The sequence below is a fragment of the Seriola dumerili genome, unplaced genomic scaffold, assembly GCF_002260705.1.
Source record: "Seriola dumerili isolate Sdu_G_001 unplaced genomic scaffold, Sdu_1.0 BDQW01000011.1, whole genome shotgun sequence".
Classification (NCBI taxonomy): Eukaryota; Metazoa; Chordata; class Actinopteri; order Carangiformes; family Carangidae; genus Seriola; species Seriola dumerili.
This window is the reverse complement of record NW_019174266.1, coordinates 4,659,673-4,682,223: the sequence shown is the minus strand read 5'-3', so window position 1 is coordinate 4,682,223 and position 22,551 is coordinate 4,659,673. Positions and strand designations below refer to the sequence as shown.

At 40.0% G+C, this 22,551-nt stretch overlaps 1 protein-coding gene across 1 annotated transcript in view; it reads left to right on the top strand.

Annotated features, from left to right (window-relative positions):
- Nucleotides 1-22,551, top strand: part of glce (glucuronic acid epimerase) — a 53,839-nt gene that overhangs the window by 16,916 nt on the left and 14,372 nt on the right. Inside the window, exons 2-3 of the mRNA XM_022747961.1 lie at nucleotides 8,213-8,318; nucleotides 17,458-17,987. Of these exons, the coding sequence (XP_022603682.1) occupies nucleotides 17,471-17,987 (517 nt within the window). The 5' untranslated portion in view covers nucleotides 8,213-8,318; nucleotides 17,458-17,470. The remainder of the gene's footprint in view (nucleotides 1-8,212; nucleotides 8,319-17,457; nucleotides 17,988-22,551) is intronic.

Genomic DNA, 22,551 nt, shown 5'->3' with positions numbered 1-22,551 from the left:
TTTACCTTTTATTTTTGACATCTGCCTTGTCATTATGAATGCTACTGAAGTCAATAAGCCCTGTGAATGCTGACTGCAGAATAGGGAGTGAATTTACTGTCTTATCTCCATATCGAAGCTGAATAAATAGGCTTTGCTGTACCATCTAAGCACAGGCATGTCTCCTCTGCTTTTCCACTGCCCATACCTACCACATACCCATGCCTGAGTCTGAGTAGCACATTTGCCATTCAGCTCAGCTCTGACAGCGATGACAAATTTGATAGACCATGGCTATCTCAATGTCATATCTTCAACCCACTTTATCCATCTACTCTTAAAAAAAAAAAAGTGATTGTCCAACTAAAGGAAGAGCCTTGCTTGTGTGGGATGACATATAATGGAATAATACTGCTGCCCAGCCTCTCACCCACATCAATTCATAAGTTGTGCTGTATTGTTTGTTTTTTAGGGTTTTGTTTAATGGACCTTTTGACTCATTTGTTTTGGTGTAGCATCATTAGCTGCTACAGAGACAGGTTGCTGTCTTCAGATAGTGAAATAGTTCATCGTTCCACCTGCAGTATCTCATACATTATACATTTCATGTGTATGATTATATAAAGGTACCATACACACAGATAGACTTCTGTAATGGTCTAAGTGACCATGGAAACATCAGCCGTCCACATGGATGTTCTGGATTACAAACTGCATTGCAAGCTGATAGACCTGTGAAGATTGTCAAAGAACTGGCAGGGCCTTGTGCAGTCTGTAGAACCTGAAGTACATTATATTTCTGAATCACCAAAATGAAAAGCAAACATTAGTATAATAGCCTTAATGCCCTTTACATATGTCTGTACGGCCACAGAAACGCGTGTGACGCAAGGATAAAGCGAAAGGGAAGGAAGTGGTTACGGAGAGAGGATGAAGAGATTTATCAAAGAGCAATTACAGGGAAGAGAGAAAACTGAAGATTGGCAGGACACTGTCGCCCTGACTGGAGTAATAATTTGCTTGGAAAGGCCGCTTATAGGTAACCTTGCAGAATATAGCTAAGACAAGGTCAACTAGAAAGAGCATCACCTCAAGGCTTTTACCATTCTCTCTGAACAGCGCTCCTCTCCATTGCCAGACATGTTCAGCCTCGTTGCTGGATGGCCTAAAGACTCTTGACATTTCTGGTGAATTCTTTAGCTCAGTGAGACAAGGTGGTTTACATATTTAGTCTCATGACAGACTCCGCCTTCATTATCTCTACTGCGACTCGTTAGGTCTTGACATTTTTTTTTCAAGTTGAAAATAAAAAAACCTGAGATATTTCAACCAAACACTAAAGTGTCCTTCAGCGGCAGCAACCAGTTTTTTCTGTGGGTGAAGGGAGAACATATAGCCACATATTATCAGGCTAAATCTAATCTCCTTGCAAAGTGATGGTTAATTTTCTCACTGCAACAGGAGCGCTCTTATTAAATCAACATGTTTGCCTAAGAGTCAATACATAGACTACACAGTGCACATTCGTGACTTTAAAAGCCTTTTGGCGGGACCTTGTTGCTGTAATTATTCCTGCAAAGACCTCTGGGGATCTAATCATTTATTAGGAACCTGACCTCAGATTCCTCTAGATAAAATTGCAGGAAGCACTTCCTCCCCCAAACAGAAATCATGGCAAGGATTTCTAATCTGCTTCCTGCCTTTGTACCCTTCCTCATCCTCAAAACAACAGCACAACAGTGTCTTTCCTTCATCATCCCCTCATTACTGTTCCCCACCCAGCAGAGGAAAAACAGGAAACAGAAAGTGAGTCTTGTGTCATCCAAATGTCGGTACATTTAGTTTTCACAATCTACAGTTGCTTCCTTTTCTACGCAGAGTGGTGCGAGGCCTTATAGCGCAGAGCGGCACGCACATGTAACTTATTAATGCTGTAAATGTGGTCTGCATTTGGATATTACTGGAAGTGAGACAACTGAGTTTGGCTTACTTGAGTGTGCCTGTTATGATCAATGACCTGAAACATTTTGGTGTCCCACTTTCGTCTTCTTTTTTTTCTATTTCTGTCTCTCTTGCGCTCTCTGTCTTTTCAGTCAGAAGGCTTGACATTTTATGAGCAAGACTCTCTGATTGAGGAATAATGATATATGCATATGCAGAATTCTGAGAGGAGAAGAAAACCTCTGCCACCCTCCTCTCTCAGGAGCCCTTTGTTCCCCTGTCTTTATTTTTTCATTCCGTCATATCTGGTGGAGATTGAGCGATATATACCATCAAAGCCTTTTTGAAGCTTCCCACTCTCTTCCAAAATCCTTTTGATTTCCGACAGCATGAGCTGCTTAATATTCCAAACTAGTCGGTGGCCTTTTCAGAGAACTAACAAGGTTCTGAAGATGCAAGTCTTGTCTTCGCGTGAAAGGCAGCTGGGGCACAGCCCTCTTCTTTTTCAGAGCTCACACCGAAGTGTTTGTGCTTCTAACAAGTTCAGAGCTGTTCGTCAGAAACACAGACGCTGATAAGACATGTTCTCGCGTCACTTGTCTTTCTGTGCTTGGTCTGCAAGAGTGCCCGTCCTCTGTCCTGTCAAAGACAAAATATAGTTAATAGAAATATAATATAGTTCTTTATTTTTTGCATTTTACTTCAAAGGAGGGAAATTCATCAAATATTAGTTTATTTGTTTTGATTATTTAAAAATGTATCACATTGAGTTTAAACTGATCTGCCCCATTTAAAAGAAGAAACAATTATGTGATCAACAGAAAATTAATTGGCAGCTATGTTGATGATTGATTAATTCATTTTTCAAGGGAATATGTCACACTGGTTCCAGCTCTAAAATATGCAGATTTGCTCTCTTTCTCTGTTTAATACTACTGCTAACTGAATGTAATTGGTTTTTGGATTGTTGGTTGGACAAAACAAGAAATTTCAAGATGTCACGTTGGTGAATTTTTTTTTTTTTTTTTTTAATTTTTTTACTATTTTTTGCCATTTCATAGACTAAACAATTAATTGCTCAGGTAATGAAAGCTGTTGTTAGTTGCAGCCCTACTCCATTTTATAAAAATCAAGATTAATTTGAACATGACGTGATGAGCTTCACCTCGAAGTTAGCAGCATGTAGTGTTGTGTAGCAGCAGGGGATGCTGCTTTGTTGGCTTTAAGTTTACAATTTCAGCTTTTCGCATACTTAATCAGATACTGAATAATTCCTGTGCCTACAGCTTTATTGCTGGTGTGTGAGTCTATTTATTTGCACAGTCTGTGGTTTATTACTAGAATCTGATGGTATAGTCTTTCCATCGGCAGCTTTTGCTTACAAGCATGAAAGCAGAGTTCACTACAGAGAGCACCACAGAGGCTTGACAGGCACCAAGGGTATTTACTCAGCTTCCAAAAAACTTCCAAACTCTTATTTACTTTCATCTTGGCTTCCTCTTGCAAGCTTGCCTTTGCTGCCTCCCACTCCAAGTCTTATTCTCTCATCCTGTTTTCTTCACTTTAGAGTTGGAGTGCAAAGCAGGAGTGGCTCTCAGAAACACTTCAGTTTTCAAGTTTCTCTGTTGTGTACTGCATTTGCGCACTGACTCCATCTGCCTCTCCAGGGCCTGTTTGTTTTTGTTGCCTCTGTCTTTAACTGTGTCACTCTTAGCAACTGAAATCACCACGATCTAATGACTGAATGCAAAAAAGTAGCTCAGAGTATATGTTTGTCAAAAGGGTAACTAACTTATGATGCTACAGGTGAAGTGTGGGAGTATGTCGTTTTTAGAAAATTCACAACTGAAAAATAGTTTCTGCATGGGAAAGAGGAGAGCAAACAGTAGGTGAACAGCTGCACCCAATCCGAGCGTAAGTTGCTGCAACAGATCTGCATTTTTTCACCGGCACAAAAAGGGAGTGACAGAGCCCCTAAATGTATGCAAAGCACCACTAAATAACATCAGAATTTACTGTCTATATCCCTGAACGCTTGTGACAGCCACAACGCATCTCACATCATGTGATGCCGGCCCACTGAAACCCTCTTTGTTTGCTAAATCCGGTGTGAAAATTACCCCAATGTTTTGAGAGTTGGGAGAGGTTGGCATGGGGCCAGTGCTTTGGAAGATTACGGCTAGCATTGGTGACTAGCTTGAGCCCTCAGGTTTTTGGCTTTTAGACTGGGACCATTAATTAACTTGCTAAAAGAATCTCATTGAGGGGTTCATAAAGCAGTGATCGAGCCTTGCCTTTTTTTGTAGTAAAGTTCTTCGTTGGCAATGTTTCGTTTTTTGGTCAATGGATATTTCTTTGATTGAATCAGACCAGTATTGATGTAGACGCATTTTATTCTGTCTTTGCAGTCTATATTAAGATCTACCCCAGGCCCAGATTGTCTCATTCTTATTGCTTGTGACAGGTCATTATGAATAGGTAATGAGCAAGAATTTCAATTATTTTTTTTTTTGTGTATTTTTTGTTTAACCTTTGGTATAAAACATGCATAATGTAAAATAGCCTGAAAAGAGACAACTTCTCTTTTTTTCTCCCATCCAGTGACAGACTGAATCTTCTAAATTTAGCTTTTTGTCCCTGTGTCTCTTTATACACAGACATAAAAGAATGGACCACACACATTTATTGGTTTTGACTTGGCAAACAGATGTGTACTTTCAAAAACACATCATTTACTCTATGCAGGCAGACAGCACCTGGAAAAAGAGCAGGCTATTTTTTATCCAATGACTGCTTTGGTATTGAACTCACTTTGAATTTTGACCGTAAAGCTGTTAAAGTTGATGAAATGTGAGGTAAGAAGTGATCACATTTAATCAATTTGCTCCAACTCTGCAAGCAGAAACCTCAATTACTTGAGCTCTTCACTTTGCAGAGTTCTTGGATATTGCTCTGGGCATCAGATGGTCAGTGATAGCTGGCACCGTGGTGGCATCAGTGGTGTGATCATTCAATGTTTGGCCAGCCACTGACTCCCCAGAGAAAATATATGTATTATGAATGCCCAACAGATGGGTCCCCATCTCTCTTTTTACCCCGAGTACAAGTCCTGATAGATGTCTGCTTGTGTCAGGGTGGCAGCAAATGAAGAGCGACTAAAATAATTAATGACCTAATATCATTCTCAGTCAAGCCGCCGTTAAAGAAATATCCTCAGCCTAATGTTCAAAATGTATTCACAGGAGAGAGCCATAAAGTTGATGTTCATGATTCATATTCAAGGTGTCAGCGCCTTGCTTAAGAAAGGTCAATTGAATGGGACAGTATGTAAAGGCTATGAAAATGGTGTCAGTGCAGTGCAAGCTTGGAGAGCTACATGCTAAGCCACCTTGAAGAGTGCAGCTTGGCTTTCACTACCTTTGATTACACATCCTTAAGAGACTATTTCTGTAACTCCTTCTGTAATATTTTGCCCTGGTTCAACTTCAACTTTAGAAATAAAACTTCTTGGAAATTTCACATGTGAAAATCTCTTAGAAAAAGAAGCCCTTCATCATCCAGTCTGATGTTAGTGCAGTGTATTTGAGTATATTTCAAATAAATAGCTTGTATCATAGCCAAGGCGCTCATTTTTTATCAAATATCCAAATTTCTGGTAAATACCAGAAAACCTCAAAAAGTCCTTCAGCTACTTTTTCCTGGTGTATTTTTTTTGGTAACACTCATTTTTGGATAAACATTTATTGAAGATAAGAAGTGTTTTGAATAAAACAGGACCCGACCAAGACATCTTTTATATATAGTGTCACAATCAATAAAAATGACAGTCTATTGACAGCATTTTAAATTCAGATATTTAAACATTGTTGTAAAAGATCTGTCTATATTCAGAGTTTCCCCACATAACACTGGTTAGCAGAGTTGGTTATCGATCCCCTGCTGTGCTAAATCAGATAGTTCCTGCTGCATTTTATCTCATTATCAGTGTAGTTACTAGATGACGGTCTAAACAGTCACCTCACTGATCTAATATGTGACCTTGGCTGTGTTATGTAGCGCCACCGCTCATTTCCACTAAAGCTTAATGAGTTCAATATTATATTTTATAAATTTGTCACAATTTAATCTGTTGAAAGTGAAGGTGTTCTTTTATTCAGACAAGGTGGGGTGCCTCCACTATAAAACACAGATGAAGCCAAATATGTTTTATTTTCCTGGGAAAAAGTGTGCTAGGAAGAGATTCCTCATTGAGAAAGCTAGTGGCACATCCACACTCGGCCCCTTTGACTTCTCAGTGTTCAGTGGAAAGGAAACAGAACTTCCTGTGCAATGGTCCTTTTGGTTTAACACAGATAAGTGTTATTTTGCATGGCTACCCATAAAGGTATAGATTAGTATGTTACTCTTGACCATCTAATTTTGGCTCCTGACTCAGTTGAGATGCTTCTTTAAGGCGTACAGGCAGATAACCAGATGTTCAGAGAGAGGAGATACGTGAAATGAAATGTTGCCTAGAAAGTGCCTAGATGGCAGGAGTGGTGCAGGATAAGCTCTTGGAAGAATGAGCGAGGGTGACATTTACTCTCATTTTCTACTTCTCACCATCTGCCTGCAGCACACCTGCCTCAAAAAAGCATCAGTACGCCCAAACAGTAGCCAGGGAATATTGATTAAGACTGCTGACATTTATACTTCCTTTTCACTCGGGCTGGGTACAACATGTTCCATCTTTCAGATGAAGGCAGGTTACACACAAACGCACACATCCTCCCAGTGTGTCATCACAGTGATATTAGGTCAGAAAGATTTAAATAAAATTGAATTTCTTTTGCAAACCTTATGCAGTATGGATCGAATAAGCAGGTTGTTCGCTACAGGTTTTGAACATGAATTAATTTTGTTCATTTTTGGGATTTTGCCTCTTCTGCCGGGGTTGGGGTACAGACAGACAGACTGACAGAGAGGCTGGAAAGCTGGTCTCTCTGCATCTTCTGTAGTTACTTATTTGAACCAGACAAGCTGTTGTCAGCTGTTGTATGTTAATGAGGGAGTTTTAGTTAGTCAGTCAGCTAGGCATCAGTGCTCTGATCTTTTACTGTTACATTCTTCAGCTCAATACTTTGCCTGTATCTGACAGACTAACACTGAAGACAGCAGAAATGTGTATCATCTGATATTGATTTGGGATTAATTACAGCAATAGCAATAATTGGTACTTCGACTCCTTTAACTCATCCCTAATTAGACTGCATCATAATGTAAAATACCAATGTTGTTTTGGACTTATTTTATTCCTTGCCTTCTCTGTCTATTTTCTCTTCCAGCAGTGAGCCTGCAATGGCAGAAGCAAAGCCAGCTGGTTTAATTTTCAACAAATTTAAGTGCTTTGTCAATAAGCCCATTTCATAAAAAGATCAATATGCTCTCTTTGATGTGGCGATTTAGCACCTTCTTTAGTTTAATAGCCTGTTTCAACGGGGGCTAGAAATACATTGGTGAGATTAATTGCAGAGTAAAGTATCCATGTCACTCTCTGCATATTTGCACTGATAGATTGGTTGTACATTAATGACCCTGCTGTCAGAAAGCCTATAAATTCATCATGGCTGCAATTACAAATATGAATTTGTTTCCTCATCTTAGTTTGTAGTGCATCAGTGTCAAAGTCTATGGACCATTGATTTAAGGTTATAATTAGCCACAGTGGAAAAGAAATACAACAGTTCATTTTGTTTCCCTCAGAAAAAAGTTTATATTGAGAAGCTGCTTAGCATGCTGAGGCAATCAGTCATGTTTTAGCTCCAGAAACATTTAGCCTGTCAAAGGATTTCATGTGAAAAATGTAGAGCCTGCTTAAACCGAGATGCACGGCGTACTGAAGAATTCATTCCTCTGCGTGATTATCAGCTGATCAGCAACTGTGACTGCCGCTTTAAACCTTGCCAGATATGTGAATATTCTACTTGATTGAACTGAGCCTGTGAACGTGCCGCCTTTCCAGCATTTTTTTCCAACTTTAACTCGGTGCGTCCTGAGATAGGCTCGACCAAAACCTCCATGTGACCCTGAAAAGCAGTAGGCAGGTGTTAAGTTAATCGTAGTGCCGGAGTAGGTTTGAAGTAATTTATTGTTTATCAATATCGTTTTCAGCCTTGGTCAGGCTCTTTTACATACCCTCATATATAGTACATGCACTTGCTTGTCATGCATACAGATGTGGATGTATGTTTATGTGCCTTCATACATCACTTCTGCAGTAGTGGAAATCTACTTTCTCCTCTCTCATGTATAGGTGCTGAGGAAACTGCAAGCAGAAAGTACCAGAAGAACCAGCTGTGTCAAGACTCGGAGGTGAACGTTGAGAGGATGTTGGGCGCTTCTTTGTGAATGGATTAGAGGTCAGTGTAAGTCTTCACTGTCGAGTGACAACTAGCCCATGCAGAGGAGGTTATTCTTTATTATTTATTGTTTCTTTGTGTAGATAGTTTGTTCATGCACACTCTTTTATTATGACTGAGTTGTGACAATGGCTAATTTCGTTTGATGAAATTAGATAACATGCTCTATATGCAGTGTAACCTCTTCTGCATGCAGATTTGTGCTAGACTTCATTACATGGACAAATTAAATCTTCTGCATACTCTTATATCCACTGTGAAAATGGCCTGGTCTTGCTTGTATGATGAAACGAAAAAGCATGGCTGTAACAAGTCCCCCTAAGCCCTGCATTCCTCCTCTTGTCATCACTGAATCATTTTTGATTGCATAAGGAACGACAGAGCTCTTTGAACTAACTCTGGGTGCATTAGCTTGTATAACTCGGGTAATTGTGTCTGCATGAAGAGATGCTGCTGGACTTAAGGCGCTGACACACACCCCAATACAGCACTAGTATAATCACACTCATATGTGGATATACAACATAATTGGAATGCAGTTTGTTGTTTTTTTTGTTAGCCTAAAACAAAATAGTTAGACTATTGTTGACATACAGCGCCATTTCCCCCCTAACTGTCCGACTTGTTGCAGCACCTGTAGACCATGTGCACCACATTCTACCATTTGTTTCTTAGCTTTTAGCTTGTTACGCCACATGTTTCTTAGGTCCACATTTGTTTCTATGATGTTGTAGGGCAGGCAGCTTGCATGACCTGCCTCCTAAAATGATGCATATATTTTTCTCTTGTCTCCCCTCCATTTGATTAAGAGTCCGCTTAATCCCTCAGTAGGCCACAGTTATAAGCTTTTTGGTAATGACCTGCTTAATCCCCCAACAAGAGATAAAACACACAGGCACATTAACTTCAAAGCAGTTTACTCACTTCTCGGCTGCCTCTAAACAAAGTTGTATTACTGAGCAGTAATGGCGAGTTATGTGTTGGCCTGTTGTGTTGGTTTATTAGCTGAGCCATTCCTTTGAGTGATGCAGGAAGAAAGGAGGTGGAGTAACACCAAGGTTTTTGTCCTAAACTTGTGCATACTTTACAGTTGGTGATGGTGATCACACTCGAAACCACCATAGTGTTACATGAAATATGCAACTGTGTCACAGTGACTTGATTCTCAAATGACAGAAAATTAATCTGAATCTATTTTCATAACTGGTTAATCATTTTAAGTCATTTTTCAGTTTGAGGATTTGCCAGTTTCCTTTACCTCATGTTTTAGTAAAGTGAATATTTTGGGGTTGGAGCCGTTGAGCAGCAAAACAAGATGTGTAGACATCACATTGGGATTCAGTGAACTGTGATCAGTTTTTACTCTGTTTACTAGCATTTTATAGACTAAATGATTAATCCACTAATTGAGATGACATTGTGAAGATTAGTGACTCTTAATAACCTTTTAGCAACTTTATATAAAAGACACACTAACAAATCTAATGACAGCTTGGCAGACATTAGTGACAGTACAACTGGCAGTTTTGCTTGAAGCAAGTCTCCAATGCTGCCCTATGAATATGCAGACCTCTGCTCACTGTGACTGCAGCTGTGTGGCGTTAGCTGCAGTCCGTGAGAGAGGGAGGGTCTGCAGACACAATGGCAAGGCTGAAACAGGTGACTGCAGATTCTGCACTAAATGTATAAAATTGAATTGATTTACTTGTCCTGGTTACTATCTTTACTTTACACACAGGTCCAGTTAAACTGTCTTCTTACAGTCTTGACTTGCCATATTACACACTAGCAAGTGACTTAGCTGGATGGTCCACACAAGGGGTTAACAGGAGTTCTCTGGGTTTTGATTTATATGCATAGCTTTTGATTTATAGTCGTAGGATTTGATTTTATAGCTGAGAGTCGGATTTCTTCTGCTGAAATCACCTCTGCAACACAAGATGTATGTGTTGTAAATGATCAGCCCGTATCGTGCTTCATATTCCCCGCAGTAACTGTGTTTACATTCTTTTGTTTACTTTGTGATACGGAAGCGAAGGTGAGCTGCAGACATACAGTAGGGTACAAAAGTCTGTTAGAACCCGTGGAAATGTTAAGCTGAATGTTGAATGTAAACGTTAACAGCTCGATAACTGACCTCAGATCAGTGCCAGCTTTGATATGTTTGACTCAACCTTGTAGTTTACAGACGTTTTACGAAACAAGGTCTAATGATTTTTGCTCATGCTGTTGAAATTTACTATTCATGTGTGAGAGGGAGTGTTAAAATATCTTGGTTTATGTTATTGACCAACACTTTGAATAGTTTCTTTCAATAACATAATGCATCATTTTACCGGTGGTGAACTGTGAGCATTAGGGCAAGGCCTTCTATGCTACAGCCCCCCCAATGATTTGTGGTCCCACCGCTATATCTCAAAATCTGATTGGTTAATTCACCTGTCACTTTCTAAACAAACACATGCAGCTATTGAGCTTCAGGCCTTCTGTTCCGGTTATGAAGCCCTAACCAATGAGTCAGCTAGCTACCTTTTTTCTCGCTAGGCAAAAAAAAGATGACTGTGACTGGATAACTTTATTTTCTTGGTTTTAGGACGGTAAAACTTTGATAGAAAATAAGGCTAAAATTAGATTTAGAAGAGGATAATTGTTAAATGAAAGAGACTAAATATAACATTTAAAATGCTGATACGTTTGGCCGTCTGAAGGCCCTGAGGGTTCCCCAGTGAATTTTACTAGAGTGTGAGTATTGCAACAGGTAACAAAAGAGATTTATAGTCATTTAACTCACACATTAAGTGGTAGTAAGATACAAGTCATTTTTCCCCTGTCAGTTGCTGCCTTGAATTCACCCTGATTCCTACACATTATCATAATCAGGCTCAGAACCACATCAGACGCCCACAACACATATGCACACACATACACACAGACCCACACAAACCATCCCATCTCCACAAGAGCAAACGTGCCTCACAGCTTCAGCATAAGCTGATAATTTACAGGCAGTCTCAAACTCCTTCCTTACTTCACCCGTGGAGGAGAGCAGTGAAAATGTCAGGAGTTTAGTTAGGGCTACAACACCTGCACCTCACACATACACCAGGTTTCTGCTCCAATAGCTCCCCAAGGGTGGTTCACAAGCACTCAGCTTTTATTGCTGTGATGACGGCTTGTGATTTTTACGTCAGAGGACAGCAGTAGAAGAAAAACAACTCCATTCACCCATTGCTATGCCGAGTGCTGCAGCAGTTTTGACAATGTTGTAAATGTTGTACATTCTGCACCAGGGACCAAGACGGAGATTAGCAGCTAGTTTGACTCGAAGTGCATTTAACAAGGTCACGATGTGTTTTTTTTCCTTTGGAAAGATTTGATTTCATGCACTGCTCAAACTGAGATGTTTTTTGAAAACACTTTCTCATTATAAACAAACACCTGGTAGTATAAGATGCCCGCTACAATTTTCCCAGCTTTATTACCAGGGATCTGGGGGATAAAGACATCCAAATATTTGCATGTGTTATTAGTTGTTATCTATGTCTGGCAGAATTAATACCCACAGTTTTAAGCCGGGGGATCACTTCCTGCATTTGATGAAGCAAACGTCAGGGTATCCACAGAGCTGCAGATCCACATATGTTACAGTTCATCACAGCTCCAAGGCAAATGCTCACAATCAAAGTCTAAAGCCTTTGATGATTTGCAGAAGCAGCGAAAAAAGCAGTGTATTATTGGACATGTGAGCGCTCTGGGACGTCAGGTTGTCAGGAGGACTGTGAAGCTGCTCGTCCTGTCAGTCTGTTGGATCATGCAACCACAGTGTAGAGCTGTCAACAATATCATGTAGCATTTATCATCCAGGGACCATAGAGCTTAAGTCAGACGTGACTTACCAGCAATTTGCTGTGATGAGCATATTGTAAGAAGACCATTTTGTATTTAGTTATCAGTAAATATAATGCTGCTGTGATGGTGATTATATCTCTAGGGCTGCAATGAGTGTTTTCATTATTGATTAATTTCATTATTGTTTAATATGAGAAAATGTGTTTTACAACTATTCCCCTCTAAATAATCCAGTGAATGCCAGTGAAATTGGTGAAATAAGAGTTTATGTTTGCAAAAACACAAATGATTTTTTTTTTTTTTTAAAGCACACGCCTTCCTTCATTTCTCTGTCTCCCCTGCATTTATCAATGCTCATGGTGTAGTTTTTATTGTTCAGGTACTCACAAAGCCTGAGACCATCATATAAAAATCTGCAAGTCTCACCAAGTCACTACCTGCTATTTCAGGCACTTTTCAATTTCCTGAGGTAGGACACTGGGAGCATGTAAGCTGAAAAGCTGCTTTTGTTTTCCAGTGTCTTTTGCCTTTATCTGTCAAGCATGGAGGACTTTTATCCTCCAACAGGATTGCCTTTCACCTCCTGTCTAGTTGCATCTATCTTTTTTATGTCAGTGTAGTTTTCCTTCCAGATCCAAACAGTGTTATTACCAGTGGGATTATATCTATGCAAACCTTCCCGTGAGCTGATAACCAGTGGATTACACAAAAACCCATCCATATTGTATAAACAGCTAGTCATCGTACCTAATGACAAAACAAAAATCATGCGTATGCATAAGCTGATCTTTCTGATCTAGAGTTCATGTCTGATGAAGTTTAGGTAAGTAAAGCTGCTTGGTTAAACGACAGTAAACAATTGTTGTCATTAGGTAAAGATTTCCTTTACGGGAAAATAAACAAATAAAAAAGAAGATGGCAGGGTCAAGTGTTTTTCTTGTTTCTCAAATAACCGCTCTAACTTGGGTTTGGTAGTCGTATAACTTTGTTTGCTACTGAGCGAGGACCGTCTCACTCAGTTGCTTGTCAGGAAGATGTAAACATAAGTCATTCAAGTCTTTTGAATAAAACAACCGATATTGTTGTTTCCACTGAGAGCCGACTCCTAATAGATGTGAGTGAATCTGGGTCAAAATACACCAGAGACAATGCAGCTACTGTCAGCGTAACTAGCTAAATGTTGTTTGTTTGCCTTGTAATTAACTTGTGCATTGGCAACTGATGAGATTTACATCTTCGTCTGTCAAAACTCAGGACATCAATAACGGCGTTAAACTGAATTTTTCATATCAACTTCGTGAACACGGCATAAAATAAAAAGTTACTATTGTTTGTGTGGATGCTGCAGCCCTGAAATAAAGCAACACGGGGGGGGGGGGCATGTTGTTAAGGTCCAGGAAGTGCAGTTTGAATAAAAGTGTTAAAAGATTCATCAGATGCCACAACGCTGTGGCAAGGTTTATAATACTCCAGCAGAGATGTGTGCGTGCATGTATTTGTGCAGTTAACACAGCACCTCACCGGATGATGTTGCGTTGCAGCAACCGTTGAGCTGGGTTCGACTTTTTTGTAGGATGACCCTGTGCTGTTTCGCCCGAGCTCCACCGCACTGAATAGCTTTATTCGCGGTCGTTTTTTACCTCGTGGTACGTGTTGTGGGCAATACTGAATGGCATTGCAGTACCGTTTTTATGCTGAATGAGATCCCAACTCCACGAGTGGAGCAGAGTTGTAAGCATCTCTGTGCCTCAGTTTCGGTGGGAATGTCTACAAAAGTTCAGGGTTGGCGTGCATGTGTGAAAGCAGCTTATGAATACCAGTCTCTTGCTGTCCCAGCTTTTGATTCTGCACATGTGAGCATTCCATAACGCTTATACCAGTTACCTGCAACAGCCTGATTTCAGTTCTGTCCTTGAATTCATATTACGTGTTCTCCCTTATAAACTGTATCAGATGTGACATGCAGCCACTGGAGGACGATAAGCAACAGAGGAAGATAAAGCGTGGACCCAAGTTTGGGCTGCCTCTAACTCACTGATTAAGAGCCAGCACGCATTTACAGGCAGGCCTGGTTTATAATGATAATGATAATAGCCTTTTTATGAAAATGGGTTTTTAAGACAGGTTTAGGACAGGGCCATGTCACCGCCCTGGTGTGAGAAGGTTGACACCCATTTCTTGAGCATATTAACTGTGTCAAGATGGGATTCTTCCTTAATAAAACACGCTTTATATTTGCACGTCTCCCTGCCAAATAAGTCATCGCCTGACAAGTGACTTTTCAACAGTGTGTCATATATCTCGTTAATCTGTTTGAATGTTACTGAGTTTTGTCTGCTGCTATTTTTAATTAATTGCAATGAAATATGGAACAAATAAAGTTTTAGTTGCTGTTGAATTTAGCTTTGTTGCTGCACTCTCTCTCTCTCTCTCTCTCTCGCTCTCTCTCTCTCTCTCTCTCTCTCTGTCTTTCTCTTGTTTTTTTGATAAGAAATTTTCATGTCTCCAGTTAGTTCCTTGTTTTTTTCAGCCTCTGGAACTAGTTTAAACCACATTGCAAATAGGCAAACGCTTATTTGTATGTCAGATGTGAATGAGACAGATTGAGATCACCTGAATCAGAGCATTCATGATTTTTGATCCAAAAACCAACTGCATTTGTAATTTGCTTCCCCGCGACATTAACTATCCCAGTGTGTATACTGTTCTGGCGTCAGGGTAAATTGTGTTTGTGAATTGTCTCCTAGTCATTGCGAGGTATTAGGATCCTCTCCATGCTGCAGTGCTTAAGCCCATGTCTATCCACCTTGAGCCTGAGCTCAACACAAGCGACGAATCACATAAAACGAGCCAATTATTTATAGTTGGTTCCCTGACAGGCTGGTCCTACTTATCTTTCAGGGTGCAGTCCCCAGGCCTTCCGCCTCACATTTTCAGCATTGACAGAGCTCCCATCGGCCCAATCTTTCATTACTGCACCAGGCTGACATTTCTCCAAGTATCAATGATAGTTTTTATGTGTGGCAATAATTTATCAGGCACAGAGATCCACCAAAGCTTTTTTTTTTTCCTCCACTGACTAGAACACAACAGCAAAAAGTTTTAAAGTAGAGCTTCTATGAAAGAAAGTATTTAAAAGGTTTTCTACTTTTCTTGTCGAACAGAAATGAATCAGTTATGTAGTGGGAAAAAAATATGTCCCTGGCTCTTTTACTAGACACATATAAATCCCTTTATTACACAAAAGTGCACTAACGTGCACTCCCTCAACATTTGCTTGTTAAGCACTGTGGAGGTCCACTTTCCTATTTAAGAGTCATCTAAAACATTAACTTTGTCCGAGAGGCTGCTCGCACTACCATTTGACTCTGCAATGCTATAGCTGATTACTATTGTCCAATTAATGCACAATAATTGAGCTGACCTTTAGTAGTGGCTCGGTTGGTCCTCTGTCATCAGCTCTGTTATCACTGTAATGGTAAATTCTATGAGCTGTAATTAGTGTGGAGGAGGAGACTTCAATGTGTGTATTGATTTCTTGCTGGCTTGGTGAAAACACCAGAGACACGCAGAGGACATGAAGACGTGAATCCAGACCAGTCCGCTAACACGTCTGATTGGCTTTGTGTGTTGTACGAGATCCAACTGGACCGGTGGATAACTTAGGAGAAACTTGGAATTTGGTGCCTTATTTCATTCAGTGCTTGAAATAAAATAAAAGAACCTTAAAATTAATTTTAGATTTGTCTAGTGGAAATTGATTGGAGATCCAGTTTGAATGAGAAGTAATATTGGGAAATACTTAGTTGCTTTCTTGGCAAGAGTTAGATGAGATCAATAACACAAACAATCAAAATCTAAAATGTTAATTAGTGAGCTTTAGAGGTTGTGGTTGGCGGAGTTTGTTACCTTTGGGCAGATTTATGCTAGCTGTTTCCACCTATTTCCAGTCTTTATGCTAAGCTAACCTGCTGCGGGCTCCAGCTGGACATGACAGTGGTGTCAGTGTTTTCATCACTCAGCAAATTATCATTATTTCCCAAAATGTTGAACGAATAGAAAAGTTTGTAAGTTTCAGTGAGAAGCAGAAGTAACTTGAAATCTACCCAAAATAAGAATTGAATAAATAAGTCTACTGAAGTCTACTGTTAGTCTGTTGCAGACAGTGGTTGTTTGTTGGGTAGTTAAAGAGACACATGCACACAGTGGTAATCAAAGCACAATCCAGAGCTTCTCATTGGTCACAAACGTGCAATTTTGCATGTGCGACCACACACAGTTTGCCTCTGTTTGCAGTATACAGTCTTAATTAGCAACAGACTCTACATTCACCAGCTCTGTCCTGCTTCGGTGCTTATGACTCATCCCCAGCTGGACGTCTCCTCAGCAAACAAAAGGGAGCAGGAATGAGATTGATACAAATTACAACTTGTCATCTATTTAAGGAAAGTTGTTCCAAGCAGCTCTCTCTTGGGTTTATGTAATGTTTCATGTAAGAATGAGAGTTGTACGCTACACTCGACTGTGCCATGTACCATGCAGCATTATGAATTTGCATTACATTACTTTTATTTATTTATTTTTTATTACTATCCACCTCATTAATATGAATCAACTGACTTTTCACTGATCTAGAAAATTAAACTTATTGTAAAAGAGCAGAGTGCTGTTATGTCGTTCAGAGGTCACGAATTTACATCAGGTCACAGTCAGTTTTTTTTCTTTAAACATCATCTCACCTCCTGGAGAAAGCTGGTGCTGTGGACCTGGATATGTGTAACAGTGTTTCTAATCAGCTTTTTATATGCACTCATACTCACACGATCATTACACAACAATGCATCCTTGTTTTCAAAATGATTTTATTCATAGTCTGACTAAAACCGAAGCTGACACTAAGCCTCTAGAAGTCTAGATAAGGCAGTTTCCTGCTCAAGCGATTTCTGCTAAACATTTGACTATTTGTAAAATTCAGAAACCTTCTTGTTGGAAGGACAAACTGTACACTCGCACCACAGAGCCGGCATTGTCCGCACAAATGCTCAGACGAAAACATCTTGTATTCATGTAAATGTACTCTTTGTCAAATTTCTTTTTTCTTTTTTTCTTCCCAGTGAAAGTTGTGTGGTGTGTTATGGACTGTACTGAGGTCATTTTATTTAGATATGCACTCTTCACACTTCGTCCTTTGTTCTCTAATGATAATAAGGATTCAGTAACATATAATGACTGTCACTGAATTATGGATCCTACTGGCTTCTTATGTATCCCATGTGTTTGTGTCACACAGGTGAGTTGCGACCATGCGCTGCCTGGCTGCTCGGGTCAACTACAAGACCCTCATCGTCATCTGCGCCCTCTTCACACTCATCACCGTGTTGCTGTGGAACCGATGCTCCAGTGACACCGCCGTACGCTTCCTGCCTCGTGCCGCCCTGGTGGCTCCAAGTCCCAAGGTGGGCGATGCCAGCATCAGCAGCCAACAGCACCCTCCACAACCTCCAGAGCCCCCGCCTGTCGTTGGGGTTGTAGGTGGGGTCAAGTATGAAGAAATTGACTGCCTGATCAACGATGAATCAACCATAAAAGGGCGGCGAGAGGGCGGCGAGATCTACCTGCCGTTCACTTGGATGGAAAAATACTTTGAGGTGTACGGCAAAGTGGTGCAGTACGACGGCTACGATCGCTTCGAGTTCCAGCACAGCTACTCAAAGGTTTACACGCAGCGGGAGCCCTACCACCCCGATGGAGTCTTCATGTCGTTTGAGGGATACAACGTGGAGGTCCGCGACCGTGTCAAGTGTATAAGTGGAGTGGAAGGTAAGACTTTTATTATTGATGTTAACACAGTTGAGCACAGAGGTACACAAAATGGAGCTGCTATGCATCTGAATACCATTATATTTAAAAACCCCAAAGTTTTACTGTGTTTTTAGATGCTCGAGAAGCAAACGTGAAAGTCAACGTGCTTTTGAATCCAGACTTTTCGATAAGTGTCAGGTGTGCACGGTCAAGATCAGCTGTCCCATTTCATGGGAAAAAATGCCCGCAGACTGACGACAAACAATTATCTTTTATTTTTTCACATGATATAAGATACAGGAGCATCAAATATTCAACATGCAAATACACTTCCAACATAAACGTGCAAATCATTTAAACAAAACACATATCTCACTACAGTCTGGATTTACTTTTCAATGGTATTTCCCTTTCATGATAACTAAAGTAAACCTCCAGTTTGCGGCAGTTGTTCTGTAATATACACCATCACGCAACATGAATCTAGTTTTATTGAGACCAAATACATACACATTTACAAACACATTTAATGATGAATGTTGATATGTTTTTAAGTTTTTTAATAAACCCCATATAACTAAGAAATATGTGATTTGCTTAATGAGGCTCTAGTTCAGCAAAGTGATGCATCGTAAATGCGATGATGTGATTTAAAATCAGATCATATTTCCAAAGCACCTGCCTACGGTCTCCGCCATCCATTCCTGAATGCAATTAACTTTTCTTTCTTTAACTAACACCATCAAACCAGGTTTAAAAATGTATTATTTCTTCACTCAGACGCCGTCTCCATTTCTTTGTATAGACATCTTGCTGGATCTCGGATAAGTGAATGTATCCTTCCCTGCTCCTTCACGTCTTCTGTCCAACCTCCAAGCTGTTTTCTTTTCAAGGTTCCTTTTAAAATAATTGCCAGGGAGGATCAATAGCTCATTTTAAAAGGCTATTAGTTTAAACCACATTATCAGCAATATATTCTGTGCCCCACTGGCTTGAAGAAGTGGTCCTTCATACTTGCCTGAAATTACAAAATAGATATTCATTATCCTTCCCTTTTGTCAAATAGTTAAAGCCACCGGTAAGAGAAAATAAATACTATCACACCAGGAAGTCAAAATAAAGCAGCTACCCCCCGTAAACCTTCCCTTAAAGATTCAAACCTATCACTGTCATCAGGGAAAATGACAGAAGGGGTGTGATTCGTAGTTATTGGGCCACAGTCCTGACTCCTTTTCCACTCACTAGCTTGATGAGTAATCATAGCCAGTGTCTGTAAAAACAATTTGCCAGCAGTAAATTGGTGTTTTTGCTGAGATTGATGGTGCAATTTCCTACATTGGCCTTTTTTTTTTACGTATTGACAGAAATATTCTCTTCTGTTCATCACACAAACAGAGCCACACGGTAGTTTTCTTCATATTAAAATCTGCTAGAAGCATTAATATCATTTTGTCATATACTCCTGAATTGTGAGGTAGGTCAGAGGTTGTTCTATTAGTTCTATTGACTTTGGTTGTTTTTTATTAAATTGCATTGTTTTATTTTTGTAGTTCTCAGTACTTTTTAGAGAAGTGCTGTCCCACTCAATGACCTTTATGGGAGACAAATTATGTTACTCTTACCATAGTTGTGGCCCACTACAGCACATGTGTGGGAGGGAACATATAGAGTGGAAATTGGGTCAGATAGGAATATAGCCAAATCTGTTAGTACCTGTGGGCTGAGGAGCAGGAAGTTATTCTCACCTTGCAGTTGCCTGCAGACAGTTTCTTTTAGTACAGAACTGAGGAAACACTCCCAGACGCACACAATTTCACACATGCACTCATACACACACACACACACACACACACAATTTATCAAGGTCTATTAATTAAGCCCAAGGCTCATTGCTGTGTAGCACTACACACCCGCAAACATGCACACCTCTTTTCAACTTAGCATATTTTTATAGGTGAAAATAGCAGTTCATTAATTAGCCTGTCACAGTCAGAGGTACCTCAGGGCTTAATCAAGGTCATGGGAGCATTTCTCTCCCAATGCACCAATGGAAAAGTTTTTTAACAGGACCCTCAGCAGTATGCATTAAATGCTGTAATGACCCTTGTACATCCCTGTAGCATTCTAGCACTGGACACCCACTTAAATTGTACTGATATCTCAAACTGTAGCAGTTACTTGTTTCTTTAAACTGTGATACTATTAGGATGAAAAAAAATATTAAGTCATGAAACACTTAAAGAGTACAGCACTTTTATGTGTCATTACTTGTCACATCTCCTGGAGGGCTCGTGGTGTAATAGTAGAGGGTTACTTCACCGGAGCCTCCATGAGACAAAGAACAGTAGCTGAGAAAAATGAAGCTCCAGCAGCCAGGGCACTATCATTAGTGGAAGTAGATAATCCTCTCTAACAACACCCTCTTAAATCACTATCTGTCGTTTTTTGGGTCTCTTGCTTTTTCTTTAACCACCTTTATCTTCGCTCCTCCTTTCTTTTGCAGACCACCATCTCTTAAACATTTTGCACAAACACACACACTCCTAAAACACGTCTTTTAAGTGCTTGATAAAATGCTCACACTCTCACACACACTCTTGGCACAAACACATACATGATGCCCGGTCTCTCTTAACGTAACCCCTGTGCACACTCAGCCTGCTGAAAAAGATAAATATAGCACTTTCTAGAGAAGACAGAGGGGCCTTGGAAGAATAGTCTGTGAACAGAATCCAGGACACTGTTGCAAACTGTTGTGGTTATAGCCCCGACTCCAAACCATCAACCTCATTTAAATAGACAACATTTTGATCCCAGTTCAATCTGTGTATTGTCAAAAAATAAATAAAATTATGGCTTGGAGTCGGTGTGCAGGCGTTAGTCTTTTCATTTGTGCCTAGGCTTGCACCCACAGTGCATGTGATTTTCATATAATTACATTATACAGCTGGGTTACAGCTAGCTGCTGCAATCTGTTCAGTCCCTGTGTGTTTAGCAGCAAGAAGCAAGAAGTGTAATATCAAACTAAATAAAGAAAGTGTTAAATGATATGAGAATATCCAGTTGTAATGCAAATATTAAAGGTGCATTAAGCTGTTTTAGCCACTAGGAGGCAGAAATAATAAAAAACACAGCCCTAATAGACCATTGGTTTGTCAAGTTGTTGTATATGGCTAATGTGTTGACAAAAAAAATGCAAAAAAAGATGTCCAATATTCACTGGCCTTTTAGCTCTGCTTTGGGCTCCACCAGCTCCAGCAACATGCTGTGATTTCTCCACCAGTTTACTTTGGGTCTTCACAGTGAGAGCTTGTTTGCTTGAAAAGAGTTTATCTAAGGGAACCTACTGAGTTGGGTCTTAATTCACAGTAATCGACTCTGTCATATGACACATTGTTAATATTGAACATATTGCTTAAATCAGCTTTGATGTCTACACGCACAAGTTTTCCCTGACCTCCCAGAGGTCAAAAATAAAGCGAGTGATGAAGAAGGAGGAGGAATACTGATGCACAACAATAAGATGGTGTGGCACTTTTTTCTGCTATATTAACTTCAGTAGTCTTAGAACCTGCTGTAATTGGCAGAGGACCTAGTTTTTCAGATTTCAAGTTCTAGTCCGCTCTCTGGAGTCATGAAAATATGTGGGGGGCTTAACAGTCAATTCCACATGGATTACTTTGCGTTATTCAGTGAGTAGCGCAGTGTTATAGTGTTAGGATTTTGACAGTCATTTGACTTAAGTTGTCAAGGGAGATGCCAGTAACAAGACAGGCATGGAGGAAAGTCTGGCAGGGGATTGGAAGTATATGTGTTTGTGTGGGGATGGAGAGTTTGAGCCTGGGTGCGTTTCTTTCTTTCTTTTCACTCTTTTATGAACACATTAATCAAATGTTTGCAGTTCTCAATCAGGAAGTGTTTCTGGGACTTTACTTCTTCACTGTGGAATCTGACATTGATCCGTGTTCTGTACTTGTCCCATTAAATATAAACTAATAGAATGGAACATAAATTCATGCTCCATGAGTAAAGGTCAAAGAAAATGCATATTTCAGATGCATCACTTGGGGATGTTTGAAATGAAACAGGGTGTGCTGTGATTGTTGCTGACTATTAAAATGATTTCACTCAAGCATATTGCGCACGACTCTAACACTCATAGGGACTTACACTGTCTTATGTCAGGGAAAATTATTGTAATTAAGTGCATTATGGTAAATACATTACAAAACAACCGCTAATTAATCTGAGCAAGTGTTTGAGCACTTTGTCTCTAAACAGATCCAAAGCAAAAATTGGTAATGGGTAAAAATCCTCTGACTCTGTGCCATTCATTCATCCAACACATGTAATGGCTGAACATGCCACTCTACAATTAAGAAGCTGACATTGTGTCTGCGAAGTCAAAGCATTTTATCCAAAGCATGCACATACAATGTACATACACAGCAATGTGCATAAACTCCATCAAAATATGCAAATAGAACAGGGTTGGTGCAGATGTCCCATTCACCACTTCAAAAACCCGGGTTGAGTCCTCAGTGATGTGGCTGTGGTTGGACAGGCCATTGAACCAAATTAC